At 46.5% G+C, this 20966-nt stretch overlaps 1 protein-coding gene across 1 annotated transcript in view; it reads left to right on the top strand.

The window, feature by feature from the left end:
* Window positions 1-491: 491 nt before the first annotated feature.
* The window catches only part of C8H1orf100 (chromosome 8 C1orf100 homolog), a 33397-nt gene continuing 12922 nt past the window's right edge, over window positions 492-20966 (top strand). The window contains exons 1-2 of the mRNA XM_034666631.1: window positions 492-567; window positions 15133-15201. Coding sequence (XP_034522522.1) covers window positions 15146-15201 — 56 coding nt within the window. The 5' untranslated portion in view covers window positions 492-567; window positions 15133-15145. The remainder of the gene's footprint in view (window positions 568-15132; window positions 15202-20966) is intronic.

The following is a 20966-nucleotide window of genomic DNA, read 5'->3' as shown; positions in this document are numbered from 1 at the left end:
CCGTGGATTGGTTTGAACTGTACTTGTAAACAATTAAAAGCTTCCTTTGGTGACTTTAGCAAGAGCTGGGTGGAGACTAGTCTAGTCTCAGACCACGCAGAGCTGGGCTCATTTGTTCCCTGGGTGCCCTACTTCCTCAATTCGAGCTTGCAAAGGGCATTACTTGCCAATACAGCACCACCCAGATCTTTAACCTTATGTTGTCCTTGGAATAATCTCTACAGAAAAAAAAAGTTCTCGTGCTTAAATTGTCTGGGTTATTTGCCCACATGGTTTTCTTTTCCATACTGATTTTTCACCCCTTCTTTCTTGTGCAGCTGGGCTTTCATGGAGACCAAAGCATCCCTGCTTTTCATAAGGCCGACACCTGAAAGGCATTAACTAGCAAAACTTCCTGTCCCACAGCGCATCACAATGCCCTTTGAGTGATGTAAAAGGATCAAGTTCTGAACCTCTGCAGTGTGCTTCTGCAGTATATCCAACACCAGGAGGCAGCCAAAATAACCGCTGTCCTCAGAAGACTGCGTTTAAGAACAGAGAGGGCTCTACCCACTGCAGCCCAAGCAGGTAACATCAGTCTGGTCATTACCACCTGCACCTCTCTCTTCTCTCGCTTAGTGGTTGCATTACTGAATGGCTGATTGAATTTTGAATGTTCTAGAGCCAAGAGCTCACAATTAAAGAAGCTTTGTGGCAAATCATTTTGTAAAGCCAACAATTCTTTTGGAAAATGAATATTCATACCTCTCAACTTTAAGTTATTTGAGTAGATTTAGCTCAACATTTTTTTTTCTTAGAAATGAGGTGCACCAGGGCACCTGGGTGGCTCAGTCAGTTAAGCACCTGCCTTCGGCCTGGGTCGTGATCTCAGGGTCCTGGGTTCAAGCCCCATGTCGGGCTCCCTGCTCAGTGGAGAGCCTGCTTCTCCCTCTCCCTCTGCCCTTCCCCCACCACCGCCTGCTCCTGTTCTCTCTCTCTCTCAAACAAATAAATAAAATCTTAAAAAAAAAAAAAAGCATTGAGGCATACCACAGTAAGGCATTTGGTTCTCTGCAACACAGAAAGAACAAAGATTGAGAACTGTTAAGTCATGACCAGTTTACTGAGTTGACGGACTGACTGATTGGATTGTTTCATTTATTCATTCATTCCAAAGTATGCATCGTGCGCTTCCTTGGGTGGGGAAGACTTCGCACGTGACTGTGGCAGGAGAAGGACAAGGAGTGTGAAGGTCGTGGCTGCCGAAGCAATATGGCTCCAACATCAAGGAGCTCGTATTTCAGGCGCATGGGCCAGATCGTGTATGAAACTCACATCTTGCCCTCTGAAGAATTCTAGAGTCTTATCGGAGGCCTGGCTCAGAGCCTTTACTCATTAGATATTTTCGTAGATGATAGAATGAATAAATGAATTCAGAACCCAATAAACCAATGAGGACAGGCCTGAGAACTAACATGCGTTATAGGATTAATCAAGGGTCCGGGAGTCCCGAGGTGGGCAGTGGACCTTTTGGAACCCAGAACAGAGGGCTTGTAGGAAATGGTGCAAGGGGGTGGATACCCCAGGGCTCAACTTCCCCCAATGCCTTGCCTACCTGTTTCATACCTCCAGGGTAAGGGGGCCCCCCAGGACTCTGGGGTTATAAAGCACATCTAGAAAACCAATTGTTGCTGCTGATATGCCAGTTTAAATGCCGCTCCTTACTTCTTGAATGTTCCCAAAATTACCAATAAATAACTGAATCTTGGGATTCCTGCCTAATAGTCTGCCTCTGCCCTTTCTTTGCACAGATTAATTAAGTCATAAAACTAGCTAGTTATTTAGTTGAGGTTCACAAGCTGACCAACCTTACCAGGCAGTTACTACTGGTTTCACTCCCTATCATACTGCGAGGACCTAACCTTTGACTTAACAAATATTATTTTTAGCTCTTTTCTACCATAAAAATTGATACCAATTTAAAATTTTAAGCCTCAGAAAGCCCATCTCCATGAGGAAAGATTATTACATGCTTCATATCAGAGAAAATGTTCAGGTTTTCTGAAGCAGATGTGGCATCTGTTCTTGGAGCCTTTTCCTTTAAAGTTCTGAAGGGGGGGTGGGGTGCAGGTGGGGACACAGCCGCTCAGCTACTTGAAAGGCAGCTTGTCAAGGATTCTGTTTTAGCAGCTACTGAGCTTTAACTGTATATCAACTTGTGCAACACGGTGATCAATATCTGACTTCATCTCTTCCACCAGGTAAGTAACAGGAGGGCGGAACCAACTGTCTCCTGCTACATGCTTTTTTCCCTCGTGCCTGGCACGGAGCCAAGCAAAGGTGGTTGACCCACCAATATCTGGTTTTTTTTTTTTTTAAAGATTTTATTATTTATTCGACAGAGATAGAGACAGCCAGCGAGAGAGGGAACACAAGCAGGGGGAGTGGGAGAGGAAGAAGCAGGCCCACAGCCGAGGAGCCTGATGTGGGGCTCGATCGCATAACGCCGGGACCACGCCCTGAGCCGAAGGCAGACGCTTAACCACTGTGCCACCCAGGCACCCCCCGCCAATATCTGTTGAGTGAATCAATGACTCAGTGGCACTGTAGCGGAAGAAGGGCTTTGGAGTCAGACGGATTTGTGGGGCTTTGCTTGTTTACTGGCTGTGTAACCTTCAACATGAAATTTAACATCTTCTAGCTATTCAGGATAACATCAGGGCTGATGGTATCATCAGTGAGGCCTGAGTGCAGTAGCACACGTGCCAACGGTCGGGTGGATGACGAGCATTCGTTCAGGACAAGGTCTTTCCCATCCCTTTCCAGCAGAGCGTGGCTGCTCCTTTTCAAAATCGTTGTGGCTGTTTGCGTTCCCTGGCATTTCCAAATAAACTTTACAATAAACTGGTCTAGGTCTACAAAAACTACTGCTGGGAAGTTCGACCGGATAAACCCGATCAGTGTGCAGAGGTTGTCATCTTTGTTATGTCGAGTCTCCCAGACCATGAACATAGTGTAGCTCTCAGATCCTCTTTGATTTCTCCCATCAACATTTTGTAGCCTTCAGCGTCCAGCATCTGCACACGTCCTGTTAGATTTGTGCATAATATTTCTCTCTTTTTTTAGCTACTGTAAATAGTTGTGGGGGTTTTTAAATTTTATTTATTTATTTGAGAGAAACAGAAAGAGAGCAGGGTAATGGGGAGGAGCAGAAGGAAAGGAACAAGTGGACACTGTGCTATGTGCGGAGCCCAGTGTGGGGTTCAGTCTCATGACCCTGAGATCATGACAGGAGCCTAAGCCAAGAGTCAGACATTCAACTGACTGAGCCACCCAGGTGCCCCAATAGTTGCGTTTTAAATTTTGGTTAAATTTTTTGTTTAAAGTATAGAAATGTAGGGGACCTGGGTGGCTCTGTTAAGTGTCTGCCTTTGACTCAGGTCATGATCCCAGAGTCCTGGGTTCGAGCCCCACATCGGGCTCCCTGCTCAGCGGGTAGCCTGCTTCTCCCGCTCCCCACCCTCCTCCAACTCGTGCTCTCTCTCTCACTATCTCTCTCTCTCTCAAATAAATAAAATCTTTAGAAAAAGTGTAGAAATGTAATTATATGTGCTGACCTTGTATCTATGATCTTGTTAAAAACAGTTATTAGTTTTAAGAGTTTGTTTGTGGGCTCCTTGGGATTTTCTAAATAGGGACAGTTTTCTTCCTTTCCATCTATATGCCTTATAATTCCTGCCCTGGCCTTATTGAACTGTGTAGGAATGGTGAGACAGACATCCCTGCTTTGTTCCTGATTTTTTTTTAATTTAAATGATTTTTTATTATATTATGTTAGTCACCATACAGTACATCCCTGGATTCGGATGTAAAGTTCGATGCTCCATTAGTTGCATATAACACCCAGTGCACCATGCAATACGTGCCCTCCTTACCACCCATCACCAGTATATCCCTTTCCCCCACCTGCCTCCCCTCTGAAGTCCTCAGTTTGTTTCTCATAGTCCATAGTCTCTCATGTTTCATTCCCCCTTCTGATTACCCCCCCTTTCTTTATCCCTTTCTTCCCCTACCGATCATCCTAGTTCTTATGTTCCATAAATGAGAGAAATCGTATGATAGTTGTCTTTCTCTGCTTGACTTATTTCACTTAGCATTATCTCCTCCAGTGCTGTCCATGTTGCAGCAAATGTAGAATTCGTTCTTTCTGATAGCTGAGTAATATTCCATTGTATATATGGACCACAGCTTCTTAATCCAGTCATCTGTTGAAGGGCATCTCGGCTCCTTCCATGATTTGGCTATTGTGGACAATGCAGCTATGAACATTGGGGTGCATATGGCCCTTCTCTTTACTACGTCTGTATCTTTGGGGTAAACACCCAGTAGTGCAATGGCTGGGTCATAGGGTAGTTCAATTTTTAACTTTTTAAGGGACCTCCACACTGTTTTCCAGAGTGGCTGTACCAACTTGCATTCCCACCAACAATGTAGGAGGGATCCCCTTTCTCCACATCCTCTCCAACAATTGTTGTTTCTTGCCTTGTCTATCTTTGCCATTCTAACTGGCGTAAGGTGGTATCTCAGTGTGGTTTTGATTTGAATTTCCCTGATGGCTAATGATTTTGAACATTTTTTCATGTGTCTGTTAGCCATTTGTATGTCTTCATTGGAAAAGTGTCTGTTCATATCTTCTGCCCATTTTATGATTTGTTTATTTGTTTCTCGTGTATTGAGTTTGAGAAGTTCTTTGTAGATCTTGGATACCAGTCCTTTATCTGTGGTGTCCTTTGCAAATATATTCTCCCATTCCGTGGGCTGTCTCTTAGTTTTTTTGACTGTTTCCTTGGCTGTGCAGAAGCTCTTTATCCTGATAAAGTCCCATAAGTTCATTTTATCTTTTATTTCTCTTGCCTTTGGAGATGTGTCGTGAAAAAGGTTGCTCTGGCCGATGTCATAGAAGTTGTTGCCTATGTTCTCCTCTAGAATTTTGATGGATTCCTGTCTCACATTGAGGTCTTTCATCCATTTGGAGTTTATTTTTGTGTATGGTGTGAGAGAGTGGTCAAGTTTCATTCTTTTGCATGTAGCTGTCCAATTTTCCCAGCACCATTTATTGAAGAGACTGTCTTTTTTCCACCGGATGTTTTTTCCTGCTTTATCAAAGATTAGTTGCCCAAAGAGCCGAGGGTCCATTTCTGGGTTCTCTATTCTGTTCCATTGGTCGATGTGTCTGTTTTTGTGCCAGTACCATGCTGTCTTTGTGATCACAGCTTTGTAGTACAGCTCGAAATCCGGCATTGTGATGCCCCCAGCTTTGTTTTTCCTTTTCAACAGTTCCTTGGAGATTCGGGGCCTTTTCTGGTTCCATACAAATTTAAGGACTATTTGTTCCAGTTCTTTGAAAAATGTCCTCGGTATTTTGATCGGGATAGCATTGAAAGTGTAGATTGCTCTGGGTAGTATGGACATTTTAACTATGTTAATTCTTCCAATCCATGAGCATGGAATATTTTTCCATCTTTTTATGTCTTCCTCAATATCTTTCAAAAGTGATCTATAGTTTCTAGCATATAGGTCCTTTACGTCTCTGGTTAAGTTAATTCCAAGGTAACGCATGGTTTTTGGTGTTATTGTAAATGGGATGGATTCCCTAATTTCTCTTTCTTCAGTCTCGTTATTCGTGTATAGAAATGCAACTGATTTCTGGGCATTGATTTTGTATCCTGCCACCTTACTGAATTGTTCTATAACTTCTAATAGTTTGGGAGTGGATTCCTTTGGGTTTTCCATATAGAGTATCATGTCATCTGCAAAGAGAGACAGTTTGACTTCTTCTTTGCCGATTTGGATACCTTTGATCCCTTTTTGTCTTCTGATTGCTGTTGCAAGGACTTCTAGTACTATGTTGAATAATAGTGGCGAGAGTGGGCATCCTTGTCGTGTTCCTGATCTTAAGGGAAAGGCTTCCAGCTTTTCCCCATTGAGAATAATGCTTGCAGTAGGCTTTTCATAGATGGCTTTTATGAGATTGAGAAATGTACCCTCTATTCCTACACTCTGAAGGGTTTTAATCAGGAAAGGATGCTGTATTTTGTCAAATGCTTTTTCTGCATCAATTGAGAGGATCATATGGTTCTTGAGTCTTTTCTTGTTGATATGATGTATCACATTGATTGATTTGCGAGTGTTGAACCATGCTTGCATCCCAGGTATGAATCCCACTTGGTCATGATGGATAATCCTTTTAATGTACTGTTGGATTCTATTAGCAAGGATCTTGTTGAGGATTTTGGCATCCATATTCATTAGAGAAATCGGTCTGTAATTCTCCTTTTTGAGGGGGTCTTTGCCTGGTTTGGGGATCAAGGTAATATTAGCCTCATAGAATGAGTTTGGTAGCTTTCCTTCTGTTTCTATTTTTTGAAATAGCTTTAGGAGAATAGGTATTATTTCTTCTTTGAATGTTTGGTAGAATTCCCCAGGAAAACCGTCTGGGCCTGGAGTTTTATTATTTGGAAGGTTGTTTATCACTGACTCAATTTCTTCATAGTTAATTGGCCTATTTAAGAAATCTATTTCTTCCTGTTTCAGTCTTGGTAGTTTATAGGTTTCCAGGAAGGCCTCCATCTCTTCCAGATTGTTTAGTTTTTTGGCATATAGCTGTTGATAAAAGTTTCTAATAATCCTTGCAATTTCAATGGTGCTGGTCGTGACCTCTCCCTTTTCAGTCATAATTTTAATAATCTCAGTCCTTTCTCTTTGTTTTTGGACAAGTTTTGCCAGTGGTCTATCAATTTTATGGATTCTCTCAAAGAACCAGCTTCTAGTCCTGTTGATCTGCTCTACTGTGGTTCTGGTCTCTAATTCATTGATTTCTGCTCTAATCTTGGTCAACTCCTTCCTTGTCAGTGGGTTAGGCCTGTCCCTCTGTTGCTGTTCCAGTTTCTTGAGGTGAGAATATAGAAACTGCATTTTAGATTTTTCTATTCTTTTGAGTGAGGCTTGGATGGCTATGTATTTCCCCCTTAGGACTGCCTTTGCAGTATCCCATAGGTTTTGGACCGTTGTGTATTCATTCTCGTTGGTCTCCATAAATTGTTTAATTTGTTTTTTGATTTCCTGGTTTATCGAGTCATTCTTGAGCAGGATGGTTCTTAGCCTCCAAGTGTTTGAGTTTCTTCCAGGTTTTTCCTTGTGGTTGAGTTCCAATTTCAGAGCGTTGTGGTCTGAGAATATGCAGGGGATAATTTCAATCTTTTGGTATTGGCTGAGACCTGTTTTGTGTCCCAGAGCATGATCTATTCTTGAGAATGTTCCATGGGCATTTGAATAGAATGAGTATTCTTTGGTTCTGGGGTGTAGTGTTCTATATATATCTATGAGGTCCAACTCGTCGAGTATGGCATTCAAAGCCTTTGATTCTTTGCTTAGTTTTTGCCAGGGTGTTCTGTCTATTTCTGATAGTGGGGTGTTGAGGTCCCCTACTATTACTGTGTTCTTATCTATATGTCTCTTTATTTTGGTTAAGAGTTGGCTTGTGTATCTTGCTGCTCCCCTGTTGGGGGCATATATATTAATAATTGTCATATCCACTTGTTGAATACTTCCTTTAAGAATAATATAGTGCCCTTCTGTATCTCTCTCTATGGCCTCTAGTTTAAAATCCAGTCTATCTGATATGAGAATTGCTACTCCAGCTTTCTTTTGAGGTCCATTTGCGTGGAAGATGGTACTCCATCCCCTTACTCTAAGTCTGAATGCATCTTTGGGTTCAAAATGAGTCTCTTGTAGACAGCAAATGGATGGGTCATGTCTTTTTATCCAATCTGCAACCCTGTGGCGTTTTATGGGAGAGTTTAAGCCATTTAGATTGATAGAGATTATTGACAGATATGATTTTAATGATGCCATTTCTCTTTAAAGTCTTTGTATCGGTTGTGACTTGCTGCTCTGTATCACTCTTGGGGCCTTTTTACCTTTATAGAGCCCCCCTTAATATCTCCTGTAGGGCTGGTTTCGTGGTTACGAAATTGGTTAATGATTGGCGATTTTGGAACGTCTTTATTTCTCCATCAATTCTGAATGACAGCTTTGCTGGATAAAGGATCCTTGGCTGCATGTTTTTCTCTGAAAGAGCTTTAAAAATGCCCCCCCAAGCCTTTCTCTCATTCCAGGTCTCTGTAGACAGGTCTGACGTAATCCTGATACCTTTGCCTTGGTACGTGAGAAATTTCTTTGCCCTGGCCGCTTTCAATACTGTATCCTTGGATCTAATATTTGCGAATTGCACTATGACATGCCGTGGCGTAGGTTTGTCCTGGTTGAGCTTGGATGGGGTCCTCTCTGCCTCTTGGACACGAATGCTTGTTTCCCTTGCTAGATTAGGGAAGTTTTCAGCTACAATTTGTTCAAATATCTCTTCTAGACCTCTGTTTTTCTCCACCCCTTCAGGGATGCCGATGATTCTGACATTGGATCGTTTCATAGAGTCAGTAATCTCCCGTAATCTACATTCGTGGGCGTGGATTTTTTTAAGACCAGCTTCTATTTTCGTTTTTTCTTCTACTAACCCATCCTCCAATTCGCTAACGCGTTCCTCTGCCTCGGTGACCCTGGCCGTCAGAGCCTCTAGTTTTGACTGTATTTGGCCCATAGAATTTTTAATTTCTGTCAGATTCGCTCTCATTTCTGCCCTTAGGGATTCTATATTCTCAGCAACGCTTTCTCTGATGCTTTTTTCAAGTTTACTCATCATCTTGACCATTGTTGCTCTGAATTCCATTTCTGATAATTGGGATACATCCATATGTATTAATTCTGTGGCCGAGGCCAATTCTGTGGCAGAGGCCACAGACTCATTATCTTTTCTTTGCTGGGGGGGACTTCTCCTTCTCGTCATTCTGATGAAGAGAGATTGCAGGGTTGTCCAGAGCCCAAATTATTGACTGGGACCCAGGCTGTGCGCCCTTGTTTTATAGAGATCTTAGAGATGTGGGCTTCTTCTTTAAATATTCTATTTATTTATTTGAGAGAGAGAGACAGACAGTCAGCAAGAAAGGGAACCCAAGCAGGGAAGTGGGAGAGGANAAGAAGCAGGCTCCCAGCAGAGAAGCCCGATGAGGGGCTCCTTTCTGGAACGTTGTGATCACACCCTAATCCAAAGACAGGCACTTAATGACTGCGCCACTCAGGCACCCTGGTTGTGGGGTTCTTGATTTTTCAGCCTGCCTTCTGGGGGAGGGGCCTGCCACGCCGGTACTCAGGAAACCCTGTTTGGGTAGCGTCTCCGTGTCCCCTGCAAGGGCGGATGGGTATAGGCACCCTGTGAGCCGGTATTTCCAGGCTTTTGTTCTCTGGCGGCTTTCCCTGGTGGTCTACTGTGCCTCTTCTGAGAGTCAGAGCAGTAGCGGCCAAAATTCAGCCTCTGTCACAGAACGGAGGGATTGTGGCCCGTTCTCCACTGATATTCTGGCCACTTTAACTCTGTTTCTGTTGGTGTTGCTCAACGCTGCAGCAACCCGGGATGTGCGCCCCACACCCGGCGTCCCAGCCCTCACTTCCAGGGCCGGCGCATCTCTGTCCTTTGTGTTTGTAACCCCGCCAGCCGCCAGCCGCCCCGCGCGCGCTCCCGAGCTCCCTGGTTCAGTGTGGTTCGCCTGTGCTCTGGAGCGCCAGTTTTCAGTCTGGTCGCGCTTGCACTCCTGAGCTCTCAGTTTCACTCTAGTTCGAGTGTGCGGTCGGGAGCTCCTGTTTTCAGTTTGGACACGGGCATTCCCATGCTCACTGTCTCAGTCCGCTCTCTTGCGGGTGCTGGTCTGAGAGTCCAGCCCGCTCCCCAGCACAAGGGGCTATTGCTTCCCGGCGCCTGCGCGCAGAGGCTCCCTCCCCCTTCCCTTTATCTTCCTATATCTGTGCTCGGATTCACAGCTCCCCACTTCATACCTCAATACTCAGCACTGGAGATGTTGATTTGTAGAGACCCAGATGTATCTTCCTGCGTTTCAGGCTGATTCTGTGGGTGTTCAGAATGGTCTGGTAGATATCCAGCTCGACTCGGACCAGCTGAGAAAGGGTCGCCTACTCCTCCTCCATCTTTTCTCCTCCTTGCAGAAAGTGGTTGCCTTTCTGTTCATAGAGTTTCTGCTACTCTTTTCTTCATTCTCCAGTTGCATTCATAGGTATTCGGAATGGTTTGGTAGCTCTCTCGCTGAATTCCTGGGACCAGACGAACTTTAGGTCTCCTGCTCCTCCGCCATCTTGGAACGCTGAGCTGGAGCTCAACTCCTGTTTTAAACTGGGTTCCTTGCAGAAAGTGGTGGCTATTCTGTTCTTAGAGTTGCTGCTATTCTTTTCTTCATTCTCCAGTTGAGTTTGAAGGTGTTCAGAATGGTCTGATAGCTATCTAGCTGCATTCCTGGGACCAGATGAAATTTAAGCCTCCTGCTCCTCCGCCATCTTGGAATCCTCCCTGTTCCTGATTTTAGGAAGAAATCAGTCTTTTACTATTAAGTATAATGTTAGCTGTAAATTTCTATAGATGTTTCCTTATCAGGTTGAAAAAGTTCCCTCATGGTTGGCTAAGATATTTTGCAATAAATGGACAGGTTTTTATCAGGTTTTTGACTGTTATTCTACTTTACAGAATTCTGATATGATCCGTAATATTGTCTATAATTCCCAAAAGTTTCTGAGAAAGTTGACAAGATAAGTCTTATATCTTCGCTCCTGAGGTCAGTATCTTGAATATTAAGGCTGAGCACATTTGCTGCAGTGTACATCTCTTACTCATTTACCTTAGTTCAATTGCTTCTTTTCTATTGGACTTTTGGCTAAGATCAGGTGCATTTACCTTAGTTCACCTTCTGAACTTCAGCAAAATAAAAAATTCTATTATTAAACTTTAATTTCTGTGTCCTGGGAGTCTAGCCATAGTGGTTTATGGGCCAGTGTTAATTAATTGGAAGTGGTTAAAAGTCTCCTAAATAGGAGCTATGAAGATGCCCAAATCTGATCTCATTCTTAAGAATGTATCTTAAGAAATAAATTCCATAGAATCAAAATAGTTATTTCAGCATGACCAAAATGTCCAACATTAGGGCTGGGTTTCATAAGTCATGGCATATTCAGTTACTCAACAAACATTTATGAAATGTCCACCATATGCCAGTCAATTGTCTTTGGCCCTCAGAATACAGCGGTGAGCACAAGAGACACTTCCCTGCCCTCTTGGGGATTACTCTCCAACAGGGAAACAGACATAAATAAGATACATAAGTAAATGAGCATTTTGAAGAAAAATAGAGCATAGAGCATGGGTAAGATGTCCGGATGTGGGAGTGGAATGGGGTACTATTTTAAATAAAGTAAGGGGTGGACCTCACCAAACAATATAAAGGAACATTAAATATTAGAATTAAGAATGCTCTGTAGTAACGTGGAAAAGTTTTCATATTTTATCAAATGAGAAAAAAGGATATAAAATAGGATGTCTGCTGTGGTTCAAGTATTTAAGTATATACATATATATAAAATATAAAAAATGCAAACAGTTGTTTGTGGATAGTTTTAATATTATTTTACAGCATTATTTACTCTGAGCATAATGTTTTCCGTTTAAAACAAGAAAAACATTTGGGCGCCTGGGTGGGTCAGTTGGTTAAGCATCTGACTCTTGGTTTCAGCTCCGGTCATGATCTCGGGGTCAGGACACTGAGCCCTGCGTCAGGCTTCACGCTCAGCAGGGAGTCTACCTGACAGTCTCTCCCTGCCCCTCCCCCTCTCTTAAAACACGAATCTCAAAAAAGAAAGAAAGAGAGAAAGAAAGAAAAATATTTAAGTTTCCCTAAGGATAATTTGAAATCAAATGAAATGTACGATGAGGATATGGATAGAACTCGCATTTGCTCTGGAAGAATTTTTTTGGGGGCACAGCTGAGGAAGAATCTCTTACGAAGGCGACTCATTAAAATCACATGTTTTAAAGGAGATGGAAGTTACGTTGTTCAGGATGCCGGAACAGTGGTTGTGCAGTGTTGGCTGTGAGCATGGAAATGATGGCAAGTTTAACATGTATTCATAATTATCTCATTCAGATTTGGCATGTGAACCTATTTTTTAAGATTGACTAAAATAAAACGTACTGACATATCTTACTGCAACTACATTTTCTTCTGTGTTCAAGAGATGACAACTAATCACACAAGATGTGAGTTGGTGTCTATGCAGTAGCTCAATTCCCTAAAGACGGAAGCGACAGGTTGCAACCATTGCCAGACAACGTCTTCGGATGACTCTGGGAGCTTACGCTTCGGCTCCATGTGGGCTGTGGTGTGTTCTTCTGAAAATGTTTTGTGGCATGGCCAAAGCATGGCAGCCCGGGACTGGCTTATCCCCTCTGGTGTTGATTCAGAATTTCTAAGCACTGAGCAGTCACTCTACCGTCAAAGGCAGACGTGGTGTTGTCTTCGTGAAGCGCAAATGTCCTGATTATCTTGCATTCTTCTCTCCAGCATGTCACTTCTCCTGAAGGAAAATCCCAGCAGTCACAAAGCTTTCCATGTTTAAGCGGGAGCTCAATGGTATTTACTCAGATTTTCTCTTTCATTCTTTCATTTTTTTTAAATAAGCACATTAGTGCTAAAAGAAAGAACATTATATAACGAACAGGCTCCATTGGATAGCCAGAGAGTCTATTATAATGTAATCTGGCTTGAAAATGTTCGAGTTGCTTGACAAACACACTCAGGTGAAATAACACAGCAAGCTGGCCTGTGGCCGAGGCGTTGACTCATGTTGCCTGGAGAAGGGGGAGGGAGGCCCCACACATCGTTTTCCCTCCCAGGGAAACCCGTCTCCCTCCTGGCTACTGCCTCCTGGGGGCTGTCCCCGTTTTGTTCCGGCTGGCGGTCACCGTGCTCTGTGGTTGTGTCAGCATAGCACAGAATGCCATCAAGATAACTGTCTCTGGGGGCGCCTGGGTGGCACAGCGGTTAAGCGTCTGCCTTCGGCTCAGGGCGTGATCCCGGCGTTATGGGATCGAGCCCCACATCAGGCTCCTCTGCTATGAGCCTGCTTCTTCCTCTCCCACTCCCCCTGCTTGTGTTCCCTCTCTCGCTGGCTGTCTCTATCTCTGTCAAATAAATAAAATCTTTAAAAAAAAAAAAAAAAAAAGATAACTGTCTCTGGAGCCAAATGGGTTCCCCTCCTGGTTCCTTGGTGGCCTTGTACAAGTTACTCTGCGTCTCAGTCCTTCAGGTTTCTGGTCAGTAAGAAAGCAGGACTGCCTCACAGGGTTTCTGGAAGGTGAGTTAATTCATGTCACCTGACACCTAATACATGCCCGTGCACAGAAACTCAGATTTCTCTTTCCTCAAAGGTGCCGTTTTGGTTACAGAACTCACACGTGCATTATTGCATTATTGCTCACTTGCCCCTCCAGAGAGGTATTGTAATCACCAATACACAGAGCGGGGGTGGGGCTGGGGCTGCCATAACAAATTACCGTAGAGTGGGTGGTTTCTAAACATCAGAAATCTATTTCTCACAGGTCAGGTTCTGGTGAGCGCTCTCTGCTGGGCTGCAGGCTGCCGACTTCCTGTTGCGTCCTCACGTGACAGGAAGAAGGCCCCGAGCTCTCTAGGGTCTCTTTCACAAGAGCCCTAACTCCATTCATGGGGACTCCAACCCCACTACTTCCCAAAGGCTCAGCCTTCAAGTACCACTGCTTTGGGCTCAGGGTGTAATGTGTGACTGTTAGGGCCTCAGGGGGACGATATGGGTCTCCTTCCGATGTTCTCCTGCTACACTGTTCTTCACCATGTTTATGCAGAGGCCCAGCTGTCTCTATATACACATAATATAAACACAGAGTACAAAATTTGTAAAGTGCACAGAAGGTGAACCGTAAAACAGTAAGGCTTTGTCCCACCTCTGTCCCCCAGGCACTTGGTTTCTATCCCCAGTGTTGACTTTTTCTCAAATGAATATTTAGCTGGAGTAGTCTTCTCTGGCAAGTCATCTTCTCCAGTAGGTGATTCGACACAATATGAATTTTAGACTAGAAACAATATGTATTGTAGGCTCATGTCTTGGAAACAGAAAAGGTTTGATGTAGATGACGAGGCACTTACAAAATCATTGGAGGGACAATGAGAAGCAGACTCTGGTGGAAGGCCTCCAGGAAGCTTCTAGAACACTCCCACAAAATTGACCCATAGTGGGAGCAGCTACCTGGGCCCTACTCCGGAAGCTGCTTCCAGAACCTCCTCCCAAAGCAGCCGCCAGTGCCACTGCAGCGCCCACTCCACACTCCCAGAGATGGCGTTTGAACACGGTACACGGGGTTCAGCCACTGCCTTCAATGCACTTGCTTCTCGACACCCAGCGCAAGCGACTGGCCCCTGCAGTTGTGCTGTAGAAACTCACCATACTACAGCTTCCAGGCCTTGCCCGCCCGTAGAAAAGGTCCAAGCAGCAGGCAGTGACCTCAGTCTTGTTTCTGCCTTCTGAGTCTCAATCCAGCCCGCGATGTTGGAGGAGTCTAATTCCTAGCCAGAGCTCTAGGTGCCGGGGACCCTGAGGCTGGAACGCAAAGCCTGCAAGCTTGTGCAGTGGGAAGGCACCCCAATCAGGGTGAGAACCTGCACAGTAGTTTCTATTTTTGTTTTTATTTTTTAAAGATTTATTTACTTAGTTTAGAGAGAGAGAGCACAAGCAAGGGGAGGGGCAGGGGGAGAGAGAGATAAGCAGACTCCCTGCTGAGCAAGGAGTCTGATGTGGGGCTTGATCTCACAACCCTGAGATTCTGACCTGAGCCAAAACCAAGTGTCCCACACCTCACCGACTGAGCCCCCCGGCACCCCGGTAGTTTCTACTTCAGAAAAGCGTATCTGTATGTTTTGGCTTATGTTTTCCACTTATTTATCCCCTTTTACTAGTTTATTTCCTTCCCTAAGTGGTCAGCAAAAGCCATGGCTAGTCTATCTACTCTTCAGTTTTCTTACTGTTACTTTTTTCAAGACAGACTCGGCGGCACTAGACAGCCCCCTCGTGGAAATGGGCTGTGTGTAGAGTGTATACACACAATATGCGATATACTGTGTAGTGTGTATACATTTGCAATATCAACCTTCACTCTGTAATATTTTTTAGACTCCCATCCACCATGGCTGCCATCTGGCTTCGAGAATTTGTTGACCGCCGCCCAATGATCCCGTCCAGGTAATGTCCTTCCAGACGCAGATGCCATCCAGAGCTGCGGTGGGGCAGACGGACATCTGGGGGGCAGACTTGCTCACCTGCTGCTCTCTGATTGACAGACAACACCTCCCAGAGGTTCCAGTGATGTTTTTGGGGGGTTTGGGGAAAGTCATAAAAAAAAAATCCCACACCCATGGCAAAATCCAAGCCAACAGGCAACTCCAAAGATTGAAAGGATATTGGTTTTTGCTTGGGAAGGGCGTTAGCAAGAAGTATGAGGAGCCTCAGCCCACATTTTGGGGGGGGTCCCTTTACTCTGCTTGGCATCAAACAGACCACGTCGTGCTTCTGCCATATGGGAGGTCGTTGCACAGACTGAAGCTAAGCAGGATTTTTACTCTTTCTCCAAATTCATAGATGGCCCAAGACTAAGAAGTCCTCGATGTGTTATTGCGCTAAATTCATCTTGCTGAGAGATACTGGGTAATAATCTATAGACCCTAACCTCGCCTTCCCTTCGCCGCTAGCCGTGGGGTCTGTGGAGGTTTAGAAGCTATGAAAGTCGGGCAGGAGCCCTCACGCAGCAAGTGACTTTGGGGTCAACCTCTTTGGCTTCATGGTTTCGAGCAAGGCTCATGTTTATTTTAGTATCTAGTTATTTTTAACAATGTTTAGTCAACAAACGTAAGTCCTTCTGCTTCCAGAAATTACTGAAGGAGGGGCAGCCAAAGGATGCTATGTTCTTTGAGCCCTCTTTCAGAGAAAGTCCTCTTTCGGAGTCTACCCTTCCCTCTGGGAAACCCACGTGAGGAGGAACTGGATGGAAACAGGGATGAGTTCCCGTATTTCCTGATTTCTGCCTCCTCACAAGCCCTTGGTCTTTCTGAGCGTGTTTGAGATCTGTTTTGTCCACTGTCGGGTTATTTAACCGTGGGTCATCTCCTGGGAAAAATGGAAACAAAGCTCCCTCAGCTGCTGCTGCCTGGAGTTCCGTGGAACCAAGTCAGGGTCACGGGTTTGGCCTAAGCCAGCCTGTGGGGAGCCTGAGGGTTTGGGTGGAACGCAGGGTGGCAGGCATGGGGTCTACGACGTCCTAAGACGGGCTGGATTCTGTTTCTGTGCTCATCCATCGGAGCCCCACGAGGAGGCAGGCTACCTGAACCAGGCTGGGGCCCCAGCCTCCTCACCGTACTCACTGTGGAGCTGGTCCTCGTCTACTTGACGCCTTTCCCGTCTCTGCAACAGCAGGGGTCCAACCCCTCAGGAGGTTCCTCANCCCCTCCCGCCCCCTCCCGCCCGCTCTCCAGAGTGTGCACCATAAAACGGACATTGGATCAAACCCTCCATTGCATAAAACAATGCAATCACTGCCTGTTCACAAAATCTAACTCTGCCGGGGCCTATACGGCCCTCTGTGAACTGGCCTTGCCCCTACCTCGGCCTCCTCCTTCCCACTGTCTTTCCTTTGTTCCTTCAACAGGCCAACCTCGCTCACATCCAGTGCATTTTCGCTTGTTTCGTCTTCAAATGTCTGTGAGGTATAGAGGGGAAACTGAGGCACGGAGTAGTTAAGTGACTGTCCCACAATCCCACAGCTAGTGAGGAATTGGCAGAGGTAGGATTTCAACCCAACATCTGAGCTCTTGATCCCTGCGCTTGGCTGCATGTCCAGGAGGCCCTTGGGGCTGGCTCATTTGCCTCCCTCCGCCCACCACCGTCACCTCAGGGGAGCCAACTGCCACAAGCGGTAGTTTCTCCGTGCATACTTGTTGGAAAAAAGCGAACATGAATGAATCAGTGAGTGTCCTGTCACAGATCTGTGGCTTGGCCTCCTGCTGACTGGCAGTCCCTGTGGAAGGCCTAACCTCCTCCCTCCACTCAGACAGCATCCGGTCCCTCCTTTGTGCCCAGACCTTGGGGCCTTGTGAAGGAAAATGGAATCACACGCTGGCAAGGGCCCCTGAAAAAAATTAAATAGTCAAGGGTTCACCAGCAGTAGTGATCACACAGCTCCCTTAAGAATTGTATCAGATGCAAATGTGATCTGCTGTCACCCCCAAGTGATAGGCCTGTCACTCAGACAGGGCTGAGTGCTGGGTCAGTTTGCAGAGGACGGGACGCTCCCGAAAAGATTGCTTCGTGTGGGGGGAGCGCAGTGTGGTGTGGAAGAGAAAAGATGGGGAATTTCTGTCACACTTAAGATGGATTTTTAAAACACCGCCTGAGGTGGTCTCCGGGAGACCCAGAGGCAGCTGTGGGGGGCAGCTCCTCCTGCCCAGAGCCATGGTAACGCCCACCACGGATCACCAAGCACATTCCCATCATCTGGTTGACTGGCAGAGTCATTCTGGGGGGTGAGGGTGTGCCCCCACTTTACTGACAGAGAACCTGAGGCTTCCCTCTTCCTTGAGGGGATGACGAGTCTGGGAGATGGCAGAGCGGGCAGGGTGGTGTCCCATCCTCTGTGCTGACTAGCTCCTGTCCTCTCTAAGTGACTCATTCCCCCGAGCCTGTTCCTGACCGCCCAGCACTTACTCATTGTGTATGAGGAGTTAGTGCCTAGGTGTGGTTTTCCCAACCAGATCGTGAACTCTTGGATAGAAGACAATATTTACCATCCCCGTGTCCCTAGCACCTGGCCCACAGCAGCCACCATAGTGTCTTCAATGGTGACCTGTTTCACTGAATGGAAGGCCAAGTCCAGCCAACATGGCCGTGCTCTTCCCTCTCCTCATCCCCTGGTGCCCAGCATCTACTTCCTATCTGCCCCTGAGAGAGTCCCAGAGTTCCTATAAAAATAGCACTGAACTCTGCTGGAAAAATAAAAAAAAAAGCCATCCTGCATACGTAGTCATGACCCCGGGTGTATCATGGCGTTCAGAGAATGGGGGTTTGATCCGTGGCTCCGGCATTATTTACCAGCCGGGTGATGTTTGCAGAGCCCACTTGACTTCTCTGACCCTCGGTCTCCTGTTCTGTGATGGGGTGTTCATAATATTTGCCTGGCAAGGTGACTAGGAATTAGATGAGATCACCTTCCTAAAGCCTGAGGCCCAACATAGACATTAACAGAGGACTTCGGGCCACCTCAGGCCACGGGGCCAGGCTCTTGAGGGACCAAAGCTACTGGCCTCCCCTGTGTATATGGAGTTCTGTCTGTGGCTAAGCCCGGATTTCTGCTCCAGTGACGTGCGCTGTCCCAGGGGACAGGATTGCTCTTGTCTGGACAGAACACGTCACCTCAAAGAGCCAAGCTGTCAGCGACTGGTAAACAATGTGTGGGGGGATCACATGAAGCAGGACTCCTGTTCCCACCCGAGAAGGAAAGACCTTCCTACAACAGAGTCAGGAATCGTGAGAGCCAAGTTAACGGATGGATCCGAGCAGAGCCCCGAGGGCTCCTCAGTCAGGTCTGCACCCAAGGCCCTCAGGAGAGGCCTCTGGGAACAATGGCTGACAGGCCAGCTTGGGCATTGCCCCTCATTAACCTCCTGACTGGGAGCTTTCTCCCGTTTGAGCTGAAGCTAGGCCACGTGGGGAGCTTGGGAAGTCTGCCCGAAGAGATGTGCCATTCTTTCCTCAACCCTTTCCGCTTCTCCACGCAGCCCTCCTTCCCTCTAGCACCTGCTCTCGCACCTTCCCTTCCTCTCCCGGCTTCTGGGCCAAAACCTACCAAGAGAGACTCCCCAGGGACGGTGAGCAGGGCGAGTTACCCGGTGCTGGCGAAGAAGGGCTTCTCCACTCTCAAAACAACTTTTACAAAGTACGTGTAAGGACCAGCGCGTAGGTTACACACCTGTATGGGGCAGGCGCTGGCTATATGCATGCCAGGGAAGAATCCATGGTCAAGACTCAGCCTCCTGAAAACAGCACACAGCTGTGAGAAACCAGTGTGGCTTTGGAACCCCAGCTGGGTTCTTAGCAAAGCATAGCAGGGCCCTAGGGTAGTCTCTCCAAGGTAGCGCTTCAGAAACGGGATGGGTGCCCCAGAAACTCCCACTCCCAGGCACTCAGAAATGTCATTTTTTCCCTATTATTGTGCCAGTTCCTCTCTCTCCGTATGACTTAATCCCTGCTGTTATGTGTAGTCTTCGGGGATCAGTCACATTATCCCAGCCACGGGGCAGGCCCAGACAGCCTGTGGTTTTCTGAAAATCAGAGCTCCCCGAGGTCCTGTTTGCCTAGACAGACAGACCCACCCTGTTCATAGCGCTTGCCTTTCATACTCGTTAGACAGCGAGGTTCCCACTGCCCCGCCCCCCGCAACACTCCACTCTGATCCTAATTCTGGCCACGTCTCGGCTTCTAAAATTCCCCTCTCCTAGGATCTCTTCCCGTCCTATTTGCCTGCCCCGATCCTAGGCACCCCTCCCTCGTCTGCGCCCCCACCGACGCTGTATTCGGATCACGATTTCAGCATTGTAGGGACAAGCCGCGATTCTCAGTCAGCTCTGTATCTGGAGAACCGAGTGTGTGCGTTCAGTAAGTGCTGGTTGGACTGCAGCCAGCGGTCAAGCTTCTGCTCATCGCCCAACACAGATCTGGCCAGCTGCTTCCTGCAAAGCTACGTACCCTTTCTACCGACTCTTCCCCTGGACGTCTGATGGCACCTACTGAGTGCACAGACTCTATGAAAGGTCCCCAAAGACCTACGTATCACAGACTCTCTGAAGTCATCCTCCCCACAGTGATCGCCTGTGTCCCCTCTGTCTCCTGAGGAATGGCAGCCTTCTTCCTTCTGTCGGAAGCCCAAGGGCGAGCCTGTCCTTGTCTTGGACATCTCCCTCTCAGCCTCAGCCTTTTCTCCCACAGTGTCCCTGGTCCTGTTCAGCCACCTTCCCACCACACGGCGCAGGGCTTCTCCGTGTCCCACGTAAATGACTACAATTGCCTCCTAGCCCTTCTCTGTACTTCTTGTCAGATTGTCCTCCACTTTGTTGTCCACACTGCCCCTGGCGAAGATCTTTCTAGAATAAAAATTGCCCTAACTCATGAACCTTCTTAAAAATGCTACCAAGATTCCCTGTCCCCTACATGAGTGGTTCTCAACCTTTCAAGACACAACGCTCCCTTTATTTATAACAAATATTTTGTAATGTTCCTACCGCTCTTTGGAAATAAAATCTGCAAATAGCATAATCCAACCACAAACTATTCTAAAATAGCCACATAGCGCAGTGACTATAATCGGAAAGGAAAATTAATCGCTTATAAAATAAGATGCTTTCAAAAGGTGGGGTCTGGGCCCCAGCGCACCCTCACTGCGCCTCGCCTCACCTCCCCCAGCTCTGGGGTTCAGCTGTCCACCTGTCTCACCTTCACGCCCAGAAACACTTCCTATCCGCTTTGTGCCTCAAAACTCCCTCAAAACCCAGCCCTCCCCAGCGGGGCTGGGCTTCCTCCTCCAGCCCACAAGCGCCCTGGGCTTTAGCCATCCTGGTGCCTATTTGTTCCCTGCCCCACACGCTTCATCATCACAGTTTAAAATACAAAAACAAAAAAGTTGTGAAAGTTTGTAAACCTACCCAAGGCAGAAGGAACAGTACAAGGAACGCCCACTCATCCATTCTCCCATTCCGGCGATTATCAGCATTTGCCCCTGTGGTTTTACATATTTTCTTATTTCTTTTTCTGGTGTTTTGAACTTAATACCTGACTCGTCAAATATTTCCTTATGAATCTTGAGAACCAAATCCTGAGAAATGGGTACCAGAAGATGCTCTTGTCAAGAAGTTCCATGGGTTCCAAGAACTCCTTGCCAGGAACCAGGGGCAGAGGGCATGGAT

Source organism: Ailuropoda melanoleuca, chromosome 8 (genome assembly GCF_002007445.2).
Source record: "Ailuropoda melanoleuca isolate Jingjing chromosome 8, ASM200744v2, whole genome shotgun sequence".
In the NCBI taxonomy this organism is placed as follows: Eukaryota; Metazoa; Chordata; class Mammalia; order Carnivora; family Ursidae; genus Ailuropoda; species Ailuropoda melanoleuca.
This window is presented reverse-complemented; position numbering and strand designations above follow the sequence as displayed.